The following is a 16,128-nucleotide window of genomic DNA, read 5'->3' on the forward strand; positions in this document are numbered from 1 at the left end:
CAGAGCTGACAATAACGTACCACAGGCGAGGAAATCTGCTTTGGAGCAGTTTTGGTTTCTCGGCACCACCTTGTATCTGGCCCCGCCAGCTGCCTCTAAAACTTGTACTTCAAGTACAAGAGCTGCCATAATCTCATCATTAAAGGTGGATTTAGGGTTTAAGAGCCGATGAACAAACCCTTCTTCCTTGCAGCCACGGGCTGGGAGATGACTCTGCATTTCAGGTGCAAGCTCAGCTCTGCTCCGGCTCAGAACTAATCCCGAATAATCGAGGGCTGCTCTGGGGCGGGGAGATGCAGCCCTTGGCTCTTCTGTTCAGCTGCTGCTCCCTGACTCCTCACATCCCTTCTCTGTCGCTGGTTTTGTGTCCTGCCCTTGCAGTGGGAGCAGGAGGGAAAAAAGCTGAGTTTGACCACATCCATGATGATGTCAAGCATTTAGACTTTATTGGTTTAGAAGCTTACTAAATTTAAACAGAAGCATTAACATGGCCTTAGGCTCTCTTGACAGTTATAAACTCTTCCTTGGGGGGATTTCTGTAATGCTTTCTAATCAGCTTAAGGAGTTAATTAAACAGCTGTCACTTAGCTGCTTAATTCTGAGACTTGATGCTAAATAAGATTTGAAATTAGTTATGCATGAGTGAAGCAAGGATCCTCTGATATGAGCAAGATGGCTGCTAGCTGAACAGGAGGCAAATCTGGGTCTTTTTAAAACTAAATAGAGAAAAGATTCAAGGTGGGACCCTGGATTAATGCTCTACATGCTGATTAATAGAAAATACATTAAAAAGAAGAAAGGGGAGAATGTTAAGGAATGTCAGATGGGAGGGATTTTCAGGCAGCTCCTCAGTTTCATTTGTGGCTCTGGACTTCAGGAGCTTTCGGGATCAGTTTATTCTCTTCCTGTACATAACCCCAAAGTCCAAATACCTATTGAAACCCAGGAGGAACATTCTTGATTTTTGAAATCAGATCTTTAGCCTGCAAAGATACATTCCACTGCTCTAATGACGAATGTCTCTGGAGATCTGCTGGGATTCTGGACCATGAATTCCAGTAGCAGGGGGAGTTTTTAATCTTCTTTTCCCTGTGCCTTGTAGTAGGACAGGCACTTCTCCTCCTGAAGGGTGTGGGGCAAGGATGCAGGGGAAAAGCAGCCATGCATTTCATTGGTGCCTGAGGCTGTGAGCTGGCAAAGTGCAGAGGTGAATGTGACAGGACTCAGGGGCTCCTGGGCATTTCCAGACCAGGGAGAGGCTCCCATGGAGCCAGGAGGCTCAGACAGGATCCCCTCGTGTCCTGAACTGAGAGTGGGGCTCAGCTGCACCTGGACCAGAGCTGAGCTTGAGTTAGGCATGCATTTATCGCTTTAGAATCAGTAGCAGTTAGTTAGTTAGTTAGTAGTTAGTTATTTCTTTCAAAAGTTATATATATATATATCTCTTTATACATATACACACACAAACATTAGGAAATGCTGTGTATACACACACAACTGGGGGCAGAAACAGAAATTCGGGAAGATTTATAAAGATACAGTTAAAGTTCTTTTTTTTCACCCTAAGGAAGATGTGGCAAATGATGTCTGAAGGGAAATTAAGTTTCAGGGAAGCTACCTATTAAAATTGAAAAAAACTAATAGGTATTCACTTCTGCATTTCAACTTAAATTGATGCTTACTGTGTACATCTTCTGAATATGTTTCTGCTGGAGGGCTTAATACACTCCGTTATTTAATATGAATCTCTTCAGTAAGCAAAGAACACTCACTCTGGCATCTTCTTTAAAGTATTATTATTTATTTACCGTGGTAGCAATTTCAGAATAAAGATTACCTGGTCTTCCATTTCTAATACATGAAGAGACATGTTTTTCTCTGATTATTTCATTTTATTATTGGAGGGGCTGAGTGTAAGTGAATTACAGAGAGATGCTGTGTTAATAGTTAGAGGGAGTTCACCGTGATTTAATAGCTGCTGAGGGAATCAACTTTTAACTGTTTGGCTGTGGCTTTGCAAAAGCATAACTATTCCCATCCCGAGGTGCCCTGACATCTCATCTCCTGTAATCTACGTTAGTTATGGATAAAGAACATAATATTTCTTCAGGAGATTCCTTTTTCACTCAAGCAGCAAAAAGCAACAGTTTTAAATTAGTAACTATTTAGATTTATAGCATTTCCGTGCGGAGGCTCTCCACTATAAATCTCAGTGTAGCTAAATAAGCGCCGTGCTGCTTTCCTGCGAATGAAGTCATTCTCACCTCCGTCCCCTCGTGGCATCACACGAATGCCCGCAGGGGCATCCAGCTGCTGGGATGGGTGCGAGCTGTTCTTGGGGCGAGTTCCGTTCCCGTGCCAGGGCGGGGCTGCAGAGGGGCCGGGAGAAATCCCGGTCCCTCCATGGGGAGGAACTGGAACCTCTGCAAAGCAGAACAGAGCTCAGTTTGCAGGGAGGGACAGACTGGGACAGCCCAGTGCCAGCCCGGGACAGCCCGGGACAGACTGGGACAGACTGGGACAAACTGGGACAGCCCAGTGCCAGCCCGGGACAGCCCGGGACAGACTGGGAGAGACTGGGACAGACTGGGACAGACTGGGACAGACCGGGACAGCCCAGTGCCAGCCCGGGACAGACTGGGATGGACTGGGACAGACTGGGAGAGACCGGGACAGACTGGGACAGCCCAGGACAGTCCAGTATCACCGCAGTCTCTGCCCACTTTCACCCCAGTTTCAGCCCAGTCTCTGCCCAGTGCCACCCCAGTGCCAGCTTGCTGTGCATCCATCATCCCCTGGTGGATCTGTTCTGGCTCTGACCAGCAGCTGTTGATGGGAGGACAGGAGCAGCTCAGCCCTGTGTGGACTCCAGCACTCCTCCTGCCCCTGAGCTCCCTCACCGCCAGAGAAAGGGCACAGAGACCCTTCTGCAGGGGCTGGGGGCTGGCTGAGAGACAGCAGCACCGTCACGGGCTCCCTTCTGAAAACTCCGATTCTGAGCACAGATCCGGGGCGGGGATCCAGACAAAAGCTGCAAAGCTTTGAACTGGGATCTTTGATTTGAGAGAGAAGGAAGTCTTTGCTTCCTTCCCCGGGGTCAGGTGGGAATGTGCTCCCCTGGTGCCGTGGGTGCAGTGTTTGGAGCTGCTCTGTGTGTTTGGTGCTGCTCTCTGTGTTTGGAGCTGCTCTGTGTGGAGCTGCTGTGTGTGTTTGGTGCTGCTCTCTGTGTTTGGAGCTGCTCTCTGTGGTGCTGCTCTCTGTGTGTTTGGCGCTGCTCTCTGTGTGTTTGGTGCTGCTCTGTGTGTTTGGAGCTGCTCTGTGTGTTTGGTGCTGCTCTCTGTGTTTGGTGCTGCTCTCTGTGTGTTTGGTGCTGCTCTGTGTGTTTGGAGCTGCTCTGTGTGTTTGGCGCTGCTCTGTGTGTTTGGAGCTGCTCTGTGTGGAGCTGCTCTGTGTGGAGCTGCTCTGTGTGTTTGGTGCTGCTCTCTGTGTTTGGCGCTGCTCTATGTGTGTTTGGTGCTGCTGTGGTTATTTGCAGCGGGGCTCGGCACACAGCTGCCAGGCTGCAGCCTCCCTTGCACAGGGGCTCTGGGCAGCGCTGCAGCAGCTCCCGGTGTGCTGGGGGCAGGAGAGCAGGCAGGAACCGCAGAACCCCACCCAGGGGCAGGAACAGCTGCCTTGGGATGCTCTCTGCGTGCTGAACACCCAGAGCCAGCGCCGGCAGACGCGGAGACTCCAAAGAAGTTCACGGAGCTTTTGAGAATCATTCTCAGTTACTGCCTCTTACCAGGGGAAATTACATTTGCCTTTGGTAAGCAGACCTCATTAATCAGGCTGTTTCAAAGGCTCGGTTATTAAAGTTCCCTTTGCTTTATAAAATAATTGCGAGGGTCACGCTAATGGATCCAGGAGGGAGGGAGCTGTTGCTGCTGGGGGGAGCAGCTCTTTGCAGCTCGGTGCGAGGTGTCAGCAGCTCGGGAGGTGCCGTGGCCTCCAGCAGTCCCAGGGAAATGGGATTCGTGCCCAGGTGCTCGCAAAGCCACCAACAGCAGGGCCCAGAGCTGATTCTGTAATTCCAGCGGGTGCTTCATTGTTCTCTCAGGCTGCCCCAGCTGCAGCTCCCTGGAGCCCACAGGGGAGCAGCAAAAGGTTCTGGGAAAGCTGGGTGCAAACCCCAAATGTGGGAAAAATCCAAAGAACCCGGAAAGTGAATTGCAAATCTGAGAGCTGCGTTGCCTGAGCGATAGGTTCTGCACTGAGAACCAGTGTGTGCTCCAGACAGACCTGACTGGACAGGCAGATATTCTCACCCTTGTGTCAATTATAATTTCAAAATATCTGAAGGGCTTTTGTGCTGAGGGAGGGAGAGGATTTTCTTCTCAAGTTCTCTTTTTGTGAAATCCTCTTTCTCCCTTCCCTAAAGATCACAGTGAGGATGGGGCAACCTTAACAAAGCAGCCATCAAATGACCAGGAGGGATTTTTTCCTTTCTTTAAATATTGCTTTGAGTCTGAATAAAGTGTGTCTGTTCCTTTAAGTAAGAGGAAAATGGGTTTTTTTGATGTGAATACCTTAGAGGAGAAAAATCTCAGCCTCTCCCCTTTAGCCCAAGAGGCAGTAGGAGCAGTGAGCATCTCCTGCTAACTTGGTTCCAGTCTCCCACTTTCTCCTCTTCCAGGGGTAAAATCAGGTCAGTCCCAGAGCTCACGGTGGGAACAGTTTAGAAAATGAGAATTTAGCACTTGGGGGCTTTGGGAGCCTTTATTGCACAAGAGCCAGCTGAAATCAAGAGCCTCTTGTCCTCCAGGATGGTCCCAGCTCCTCAGGCACAGCTCTGAAAGGCTCAGAGACCTTCCAGACACGAGCAGCATCCTGCAGTTGGGGTGGGAGGGCTGGCAGCAGTCTGTGCTCGGGGTGCCAGACAGAGGGCACAGCCAGGTGACAGAGAGCTCTGTTCAGTCTGATGCTCTTCAGACAATCAGAACCCAGCCCTTTAAATCAGAAGTGGTGAATCAAAGGGGAGCAGTGTGTTTTGTAATGGGCACTGGTCAGCACAGAGCTCATTTTGTTTGATGAGCCCAGACCCTCTCAGACCCTCTGTCTGAGGGAGGCTGGCTTTGCACAAACCTCTTTAAAAGGTAAGGAGAGAGGTGTGGGGAAGTGCTTGCGCGCCAAGAGCCAGGACAAAGCCTAGAAAACTGAAATTTGCAGACAGTGCTGTGGTGCAGAGTCATTCACCCGGGGCCTGAGTGAGGCACAGCAAGGGCACTTACCTGGCAGGAGGGGCTGGGCCACTGCTTGGCACCTCTGAGCTTCTGACTGCCAGGCTTGCATCCCCAGGAGGGTTGGAACCCTGGAGAATTTCAGCTCTCTGTGCTGAGGGGCACTGACCCTCAGGCAGGCACTGCATTGACCTGAGGCCATGGAACAGCTCCCAAAATTGACTGGGAGCACTGGGATTGTGGCTGTGTGGTTTGGATGGATTTGTGTGATATCACAGGGTGAAAACCTGAATTTGGGATTTTAATATATAATAATGTATGGGGCAAAATGGAGAATTTGGGCCTGGTCCGAGTCCTTCTTCTTTGAATTCTTCTTCACCCTCTTCTTTCTTCATGGCTTTGGGTGGTTTTCTGTAATTGGTTAATACAGTCCACATTGCAGACTTCAAGTAGTTTGTTATTGGGTTTAAAGTAAAAATAATTCAGGTGGCATGTCATAATTGGATGGATTGTCCTTGAAAAGACCTTGCAGAGGTAGAGAAGAGGTCAATTCTACCTCATTTCTCTGACTTGCTGGTTACAGCTCACGGCTGCTGAGTCTGTAAATAGATGAGAGATAATAAACACCCAAACCTGAACGTGAACTGCGACTCCAGTGTATCAATCCCGATCCTGGCAGGGAAAAAGCGGCCAGAACCGTCCCACAGGAGCAGCTGGAACCCTGCCCTGAGCTGTGTCCGCTGCACAGCCAGCCTGGGTGTCCCAGCACAGAGCCTGTGTCAGCACTTGTAGGAAACCTGTCAGAAAAGGGATCTGTGGGTGCACCAGCAAGCCTTGAGACCTTTTTATGTGCTAATTGAGGTGAGTGTGCTGCTCAGGCTGGAGCTGGCCCAGCTGCCACGTGCAGGTGTGTTTGTTTCTGGGGTGCAGGCTCACTGCCCCAGTGCTGGCTGTGCTGGCACCTCACATCCCTGAGACAGCAATCGGGGCACAGACATCTCAACAGCCCTGAGCCACGGCTGGGACTTGGGGTCAGGATTGGAGGGAGGAAACCTCTCCTTCCTGCCTGCTTATTGGAGCAGTTCTTGCCATAGCACGAGGAATTAAAGTGATGAATTAAAGTAATGAAGTAAATTAATGAATTAATGGCAAAATATAGATACGAAGTGGCCTTTTGTTTTCTTTTCTCTCAGGAGGCAGAGATCCTGAACACAGCTATTCTCACTGGGAAAACAGTGGCTGTCCCTGTCAAGGTGGTTTCAGTGGAGGATGATGGGACTGTGACGGATCTTGTGGAATCTGTGGAGTGCACATCATCAGATGAGGATGTCATTAAGGTAGGATCAGACTGCTCCTTGCACAGAGAACAACAGCGCTGTTCTCCAGTGGGACAAGTTCTTTCATTTCCCTAACTGCTCTCCTGCTGGAACACCAAGATTTATTATTGCTGTTACTGCTGTGTAGCTCAGGGAAGCAACAAACACAAAAATCCCCATTTCCCGTCCTGCTCATCAAAGCCTGGGGATTGTCTGGCACTGCCCACTTGTGCAGGATTGCCAGAGCTGACCCTCCCTGTGCCAGCTCCGGGGGTTGTGTGGGTGCAGGAGCGTTGGCAGCTGTGCTGCGGCTCTCTGTGAGGCGCAGGGTGTGCTCTGCTGGCTGGTGAGAGCTCACAGAGGGGCCTTGAAGTTCCTCTTTGGTCCTGAAATTGGAGGCTCAGGCTGGAGCCTCAAGGCAAACGGTGCCTCTTGATCCTGCAAGGAATCCTGCAAGGAATCCTGCAAGGAATCCTGCAAGGAATCCTGCATGTTTCCACCTGCTTGATGAATGATTAAGTGGAAGGAGCTGCTCAGCAGTGGTGGCACACAAGGTACAGAGGATTCCAGCACGGTGACACAAAAGTTCCCTTGTCTGCAGCAGCTTTTATCTTTTCACAAACTCCTCTCTGTGCCTGTTGCTTGGGAACAGGAAACAAGAGACGCAGCTACAAATCAAAGCTAAAATTGATTGTATTTTCAGATAACCAGCGTGTCCCAAAGGATCACAAAGGCTGCAGGCCACCCCGCCAGGTGCTGGGAGTGGCTGTTACCCCACGACCTCTGTGCCTGTCCTCACTGAGCTCCTGGCGCCTGGGTTTGCCCGAGGCTCTGCTTTTCCTCTGTTCCTCTGGCTCTGAGCTGCTGCAGGGCTGTGTGCGGCTCCAAAGCCTCCCTGAGCCCCTTGCTGGGCTCCACTTCTGCCTCTGGAGGCACAGAGGAGCAGACTCCAGTCCTGTCAGATGGGGAGTTGGAGTTCCCCACAGCTTTGGTGGCTTCATGTCACAGAGCCACTGGCAGCTCGGGGCAGAGTAAGTGAAGAACAGAGCTGGGCAGAGGTGTAAATGGTTTTTCCTGACCTATTCTGACAAAAAAATGCAATTTCTATGCTGATTGGACTTCCTTTAAATAATATCTTCATGGTAATTTCTTATACATGTGATGAACCCCAGTAGTTTCAAAGTTTAGTATTTTTTATGCTTCCCTTTTAGAATCTTCCCAGTGTTCCTATTTACCTGATTAGCCACCGTGTATTTTCTGATTAAATGTGTCTTTCTGGCTGAATTATTGGGAACCTTTGGGGTTTGGTTTTTTTTCCTTCTGTGAAGCCCTTTCGGATATGGTAAATCTGCTAAATATAGCGAATTGTTGCACTTAATTTAAAAACAGAAGGAAATTATTTGTCCTTTTGTTGTGGGAGTAATGGGCTAAGTCCTTACTAACTCACTCATCTTCTGTTTAATTTTTTTGGTGAATTAGAAAAAGAAAAAAGCCTTTAAAAGCAAATACATCATTTGGAAGCCGTGTAAAAAATCAGTTTTGCTTTCTGAGGTTTGATCATTGGCCGTAAGGATGTGAATGTGCCAGTCAGTGTTCACATGCACACACCATTACCAGCGGTGTTAGTGGCAGCCCCGTGTGACACCAGGCTGTCACCAGCAGGGATCAGGACGTTCTGGGCTCCTGCAGCTGCAGCAGCAGAGAGGTTTCTGCAGAGCTCCAGTGAGCTGCCAGTTTAAAGTGAGCTCTTAATTGAAAATGTGTCTGGAGTTTGCAGTTTACCTGCCCTGGTTCAGACCAAGCCTTGTTCACAGGCACCTAATGAAGATAAAGATATGTAATTACTGGCCAGCCTTCAGCATGCAGCAGTAATTAGAGTTTCTGTTCTCGGGGCATTAGAGTAGGGAATGGAAAATGGAAGAAAAATCTGTTTAAGATGCCCCTTGAAATATAAAGATTGAGATTACATTTCTTTGGGTCTTTACTGTTGCTGTTTTTCAGCGCATCTGTCAAGTAGCATCTAACAGATTGATTATGTCTTCGTGGCTTAGCTTTTCTTCCTGGTTTTTTGGTGTTGATTAATGATGAGGTTAAGCTCATTTTCCTTGCAGAATGAGGATACCTCATTCCTCTTTTCGTTTCGGGGTCCACATTTATTACTTGCTTCTTTCATCTGAGACTTCAAAGAACTTTAAAGAGCTGGTCCAAACTCTGCACTGACTCATTTTGTGCCAAACTGCACCGATCTGAACTTGGCTGAATAGGTCAGAGCAGAATTTAGTCCACTGAAACAATATTTTATTGACAAATGATTATCAGAAATTATTTGGTGCAGGATGACAGAATAACCACACCAAAAACTGGAGACGTGTCCCAGACTCTGTTTCACTGATGAGAACTGCAAGACACAGAAAAGTTAAGGTGCAAATTTCAAAGTGCTGTAAAGTACTGACCATTTGTAGATGGTAAAACTCCTACTGAACTAATGAAAAGAGATTTTTGAGCAGACTTTATTTTGGCTGAGTTATTGGTAAGGAATAAACTCTCAAGATGATTTTAATCAAGAATAAGGAGAGAAGAAAAATCAGCTTCTTTTAATCTTTCATTTTGAAAAGACATTTCTGTTTCCAAATGACCTTCTTTTCCAAAGCTCAACAAAGCCTGGAAGTTTCCAAAGCAACACTTTCCAGTGCTCTGGGTTTTCAGTTTGATGAGTTAACGAAAATCTGCATTTGGGTTACCCTGAAACGGAAACTCCTTTTTGTTCACTTTGTTTGATCAGACACCTGGAAGTTGCCAGAAGTCAGAGAGTGCTAGCACGGGGACCAGGGTTCAGTTTCTCTGCCCCTTTCTTGTGTTGTGTATTTCCTAGAGGACTCCATTGGAAACCTCTGTGTTCCCCAGAGACTGGGCAGAACTGGAGAATAAAGGAGATATTTATTAAAAGGCCTTTAGGAGACACCTTGGGCAGGACAAGAGCCTGGCCAGGGCTGCACCCAAGGTGGACCCAAAATGGGCACAAAAAGGACAAAGGGTCACCAGGTCTCACACTTTGATCAGTTCTGGTCCATTTGCACTTTGGGGTTGAATTGTCCAATTCCAGCTCCAGGTTCTGCAGTCCCATCCTTCTTGTTCCTCCCTCCAGCCACCCTTGTCTGTGCTGTTGGGGCTGAAGCTTGGAACGTTGTCCTTGGTGTGCAGCAGGAGCAGGATTTGTTTTGTGTGGCTGCTGTGTGCAGAGAGCTGAGTGACCCTGAGTGTGAGCTCAGAGCTGCACCTGGGCAGCACAGAGCCTGAGACACAGCAAAGGTAAAACTGAAGGCATCAGTTGCTGCTGGCATCCTTGGCACAGCCTGGGCACTACCCTGAGCCCTGCAGGGTGTCCAGCCTGGCCTCTCCTCAGAATTCCCATTCCCCAGAGCTCTCCAGCCCCTTCTGGCAGTGGGGGCTCTGCTGGCACCCTGCTCACCCTCTGCAGGTCTGGGGTCCCTGGCTGTGCTGGGCAGCTGGGCGGGGATGCTGCTCTGCTCCCTCCCTGCCCTGCTCCCCAGCTCGGGGGCAGCCTGGCAGCTGCTCTGCTCCCACACCAAATTTGGAGTGTGTTGGAGGGCAGAGCAGCACGCTGGGCAATTTGTAAAATGTTACTGCAGGCTAATAAATCTTTCACTAACACTTAGTGTGGTTTTATCAGTGGCAAAATAACGTCTTTTTAATCATGTGGCAGACTTTAAGGAGGCTGAAGTGTCAGAGCATTTAAAGCGGCCCGAAGCAGACAGTGTTTTAAAGCATGAAACTTTTAACAGCTGTTCCTTCTCTTCCTCACACTGGTGCACTTCGGGGAGAGTTGAAATCTTCTGGAGTCACTGGAGTGGCAGAGCTCGAAAATCCAAGGGAGAAGCGAATGGAGCCCGGGATTTTGTGTGCCCCTCAGCTGAGCACTGCAGCTCCAGCACTGTGCTGCCAGCCCGTGGATATTCCTCTCCCAGCACACTCCTGGAGCCCTGTGGTCACACACATTTCCAGCTGCAAAGGGCAAAGCTGTGAGCTCCCAGTGCAGGCACTGCCAAGAGACACAAAACTTTCCGACCAGGAGTGGGAGGAATCCCAGATTCCAGGTGGTGTGTCACGTTTAAGCCAAGCTGAGAGTGAATTAGGGGGCTCATTGTGGCTCATTGAGTCTGAAAACTGAGCCCAGTGCTCACCCTGTGCTTGCTCCAGGGGGTTAGTGCAGGGACAAGGACAGGAGGGAGGGAATGCTCCTGCCCTGGGCACAGGGCAAAGTGGGAAGAGCCAGGAAGAGCAAGCAGTGTTCTGTTGGCTAACCAGAACGTGCAATATTTTATACACGTGATATATAACATAATTGATCAATCTGTGCCTTTAGAGTTCAGAGAAGATCAAGTTCATGCCATGATTTTCCATAGTATAATGGGATTTCTTCCAGCAGCTGAACTGCCTTATTCCACCCCCCAAAAACGTTCATCCATCTTGGAAACAATCTTGATTTAAGTCAGCAGATGTATGTTTTTGTTTCCTGCAATGTCTAAACATTTCATTTTGACAGAAAATGATGGAATCATGTCATTTTGATTCAGTTTCGGTATTCCTGACATTGGAATCCATCTGACCTTTTCACCTTGGGATGGAGCAGCTTTCAAAATGAAAATGCTTTTTCTGCTCTGCTTTAGGAATCAGGATGCAGGATAAACTCAGGAAAATGCACTGACAAAACCAGGAGTTGTACTAATAACTGTAGAGTTCAGTTCAATGTGCTGCTGGTGTTGGTTGTAAAGGGGGAAAAGCACAATTTTAATCTCTCTGTGCTATGAAAACCAGACGTGGCAAAGATGAATTCTGAATATAGAACCAATGCAACAGACTTGCATCTCCCAGGAATTGTCTGAAACTCACCTAAAGCTGTTGGAGTGACTGGATTTGTCTCTTTCATATTCTGCCAATTCATCATTCTGATGGGAATCTTGGGAAGGAGCGAGGTTTCTGTGGTGTTATTTGCCTTTTTGTAATCATCCACACTGAAAAACCCCCGTGGGACTGCCACAGGCACTCTTGCCTGCACTTCCTTTATATTTTGGAAAGGCTGTAAGCTTGTAAGATAAAAAACTTCTCTGTAATGGAAGAAAGAAATCCAAATAATTGCTGAATTGAGGCTCCTTCAAAATTCTACAGAAGATACCCAGGAATCTGGGGGTTTTGTGCTTCATGGGAAAAAATACATGTTCTTGTGGAGCCAGGGATGAAAATCTCATTCTGTGGGTATTTCTCTTCCTTTATGGGGAGCAATATGTCTATATCCATAAAAAGAACGAGGCCATACCTAAAGCATATCGGAACAGTGATGCCAAGGGGGATCCCAGTGAGCAAATGGAAGCATTTGCTGACCCCAGGAGGGGCTGGTGAATGTCCCCAGGGTGCTGGGGCACTGCTGAGGTGCATCGTGTCACTGTCACAGCTCCAGCAGTGCAGCTGAGTGAGAATGAGCAGTTCTTTGTTCTGGTGAGGGAGCCGTGTGCCCGCTGGGCTCCCTGCTCCCTGGCTGGGCTGGTTTGGGATGCTCCCAGTGCCAGCCCGGGGAAGGGGGGGCTCTGGGGCAGGAATCAGCAGCAGGGGGTGAGGGGTGCCCGGGAGTGCCTCTCTCTGCCGTGTGTAGAAATGACAGCGAGGCTTTGCACGGGCACTCATTCCCGTGCTGTCACATCGTTATCCTGAGCACATTCCCACCCCTGGAAAAGGCTGATGCCATCCCTGTGCCTGTGCATCCCCTCGGGAAGGAGGGGGAAGGTTTTCCAGGTGTCTCCCCTGTTCCTGAGGGTCAGGTGAGGTCTGTGCAGTGGGAGACAGCCCTGTGGGAATGTGCAAACCTCCTGGACCTGCAAAGGGCATTCAGGGGTTTTCAGCTGCTTACCAACCCCACCTCTTTGTACCCCTGGCTTTGGGAAATGCTCCATCATCTCCGTGGGAAGAGAATTGTGGTTTATCCCTAGAGGAAACGTGCTGAGGGAGGAAGGAGCAGACAGTGCAGAGGGAAATGAGTTCCCTGCTCGCTTGCCCGGGGCTAAGGCAGCAGAGCAGCGTGTGATGCTGCCCTGATAAAAGCAGAGCTAAGATCAGCCACTCACACCTGCCTCCCAAACAGGAGCTTGCGTTAAGGATTATAAATTGCCATTGTTGCTCTGAGAAAGTTCCCGGGGCGTTGAGCAGTTCCAGGGAGCGTCTGCCATTCCTGAGGAGCTGAGGTATTTATAGCTCCTGGTGCCAGCTCTGAGCCATCCTCCAGACCCTGGCACCACGCTCAGTGTACGAGTCACACCATGCCATGGCAAGGACTGGCTGCACAGACCGGTTTAGGACTTCTCACGGCCACTAAGTTACTTTCTGCTTTTGCTTATCATTTGCAGGACTGGCCAGATGTATCGGGTGTGGAAGGGCTTGGTCCTGCTAAAACAAAAATACATGTGACCAGATATTTCCAGCTGGTTTAAACGTGCTCGAATCCAAGGATGGTGTCAGTGCTTGCTGAGGGGAGGCTCATGTTTGGGGTTAATAGAGAAGCTGCTGGCCAGAGCTGCACTACCCTGAGCATCAGCTGTGCAATGCTCCCAGGGTTCCTGGAGCTCTCAGGGGCAGCTGGAGGAACAAGGGTGATTCTGGACACACATCTGTGCAGGAGAAGGGGAGGCTGCACGGGTTAGCAAGCCTGGGGTCGAAAGGCCATAATGAACCTGACTTTTTAACGCTGTCCTGCTCTGCCTGGGTTCTACTGAAGGAAGGAATCCTGCTGGAATGGTGAAACCTGGCGTGGGATCGTAGGCGTTGCAGATTCTCTAAGGAGGGCTCAGCCTGCACACAGCGTGTGACACTCCGTTTTCATTTCTTCCTGAATAGGGCTGGATGATGATTGGGTATCCCTGGGATGGTTCTGAGGTGCTGTTAGTGTGGGCTCTGGCTGTGCCACTGCTGTGCCACCGTGGGCCCTGGCACGTGGCTCATTCGATCTGTCTCAGCAGAAACGCACACAGAAGGTGTGTGATGGTGCTGGATTACCTTGGCACATAAAGAGCATTAATGCTAAATCCCCAAAGAATGCTTTGGGACGTAAAATGCAATGTGTAAGCATCGTTCGGGTTGTTAATAACACACATAACCCTAACTAGGACAGAGCACAGAAATCACTCCTGTTAAATTTCACTTAATCACAGCCCATACAAAATTCTGTCACGGTAAAACATCAGTGGCTGAGTAAGGAAGGATTTAGAAATATTTTCAGCTTTCTTATATAACAGGGTCTGCACAGGCCAGTTGACTGAAGATCTCTTTTATTCGCTGTCTGGACGTTCTGCATTCCTTTTAGGATGCTGACTTTTGGCTACCCGTGAACTTTTTTCTCTTTGCAGTTATATAAAAAAAAATTATGCAGAACTCTAGGATTTGAAGAGGAAAGAAGGTAAAGCAGTCAGACACATCTGAAAAGCGCTGGAGATGCCAGAATAGCAGGAGTTGCGTGAGTGCAGTTTATTTGCAGAGATGATTATCTGTAACAGCTCTCGTGCTTTACACGTGTGACAGGCTCTGCTCTCCTGTGACCTGGCTGCTGTATTTACGTGTAGCACACACCAGTGCCAGTGGTTTCCCCCTTCAGCTGCCCACAGAAATGCTCAACAACTTTCCTGTGGTTTGCAGCATCTTTTTTAACTGGTTATTGGATGATAAGCCTGACTTCTGAATCAATTTAGGCATTCAAATCCAATTAATTTAATTGCAAATTAGAAACCTAAGCACCTACAAAAAGTGGCTTTAATGGCTCTTCAATTTTAACTACAAGTGTAACTGTGTATTTGGAGCAGGTGGGTATTACACAAAGCTGGTATTTTCTCCCAACTTAAATAATCTGTTCCGTATAATAACTATTAAAAATAATGTGATTATTTGCAAGCAGGTAATTATTTTGCAGCTGTAAAAGAGTTTTGTTTGAGTAAATTTAGGGCATCTTCTTTAGACTTGGGGATCTGAGTGCCCTCAGCAATTTCTCTGAGCATTTGTGAGCGTGTGAAAAGCGGCCGTAGCATTTGAGATTTTGTGCAGACCTGGAGCTGATAGCAGAAGGAAATCTATGAATGTGACGTTCCATTACATGCTCCATTTCATTAAAGGCCAGAGAGGGAGAAGCGAAACTTCACTAATGAGGGGAAGTGTCATTTGCCCCAATGAGGAGGCTTCTAAAGGCACAGTGGATGGTACTAAAGTCTGTTTTATGCGTTGTCTGTGAGCATTATATTAATTGCTCTTGGCTGTCACTAACAGAAGTCGGTCTCACACACACCCACACATTAACTTCTGTTAATGACTGGATCTCATTTCTGCTTTGGAAATCCCAGTGTAACCCGGTGTAGTTAATGGGATTGCTCTGCACGTTAGGAGATGAGGAGAGGAGGCAGTCTGTGTGTCCCTGGGGAATGGTTTGTGTCTGGGCACGGCTCTGGCTGTCGCGGGACGCGTTTGTCTGGCAAACGGCGCCGGAAGCAAACATCAGCCAGAGCCAATATCCCTTGTCCAGTGCCACAGCCAGAAGGCAGCTCGTGTTTCCTGCAAAGTTCTTCACACGTTTGGATGATGCTGAGCTGGGTTTTGGGCTTGTAACAAATCGTGAAAGGCAGCGTTTCCCTGGGGCTCTGAATCCCAGGCAGGGGTTTCACAGAGCCCTCCGGCAGGACGGCCCCTGCACTCTGCTAATTCCTGAAGACACCTCGACAAGAACTTTTCCAAATGGTGCCCTCTGTTCCCAGGCTGAACAATGCGTGTCTGATCCCACCTGCAGCGCTGTGTTCCCCGAGCAGATGCAGCTGGACAGCGTCCATTGACACTCATTTCTCTGAAGCTGTGTGCAGCTGTGATTAACCTCATCCTGGACTCCTGAGTACCAGAGCTGACAGCTATCAGCTGATCTCCACAAGGCTAATTACTGCCAGGAGCTCCCTTCACAGCCTGCTCGCTGGTTTTGTTGCTCTTGAGTGGATAAAACCCAGTGGATAAAACGAGACACTGAGTGCCACAAAGTGTGCTCAGCACAGGAAAACTGCAGAAAAGAAATGACGGGGGAAGAAGAAGGGATGGGATGGTCCCAGAATGTCTTTATCTGAGAGAGAACTTTCTCCCTGAACAGCACAGGAAGCAGGAGGGGAGAAGCTGGAGCAGTGCTGGTGGAGCCCAGTGGGTTCTGGAGCCAGTCCCAGTCTGGCCAGTGTGTGCTGGCAGATCCCATGGGCACTGCAGGGGTTTTAATGACTTTTAACCACAGAACCACAACGAGGCCGTCCCTCAGGGAGCCTTTGTGCAGTTTGGTGTTCTCCTGAGCCCAGCCTGGCCCTTGAGGCAGGAGCTGCCCCTGCAGTGCCCAGTGCAGTTCCCTGGCACAGCCTCATGTGGCTGTCCTCGCAGCAGGACAGGGGCCAGGCTGACCACAGTGTCTCTGAGGAGGAACTCTGAGCTATTCCATGCTCCCTGAAGAAAGAACACAAGGAAGAACCTTGCTGAAAACAGCCTGGTTGTGCCTGCATGGTATCATGGCAAAGCAGAGG

General features: G+C 49.0%; 1 protein-coding gene across 4 annotated transcripts in view; it reads left to right on the forward strand.

Annotated features, from left to right (window-relative positions):
- Positions 1-16,128, forward strand: part of TMEM132D (transmembrane protein 132D) — a 199,281-nt gene that overhangs the window by 160,157 nt on the left and 22,996 nt on the right. For all 4 annotated transcript variants that reach the window (XM_040080591.2, XM_040080594.2, XM_040080593.2 and 1 more), the window contains exon 5: positions 6,413-6,556. In XM_040080591.2, the coding sequence (XP_039936525.1) occupies positions 6,413-6,556 (144 nt within the window). The remainder of the gene's footprint in view (positions 1-6,412; positions 6,557-16,128) is intronic.

Source organism: Hirundo rustica, chromosome 17, assembly GCF_015227805.2.
Source record: "Hirundo rustica isolate bHirRus1 chromosome 17, bHirRus1.pri.v3, whole genome shotgun sequence".
Taxonomy (NCBI): Eukaryota; Metazoa; Chordata; class Aves; order Passeriformes; family Hirundinidae; genus Hirundo; species Hirundo rustica.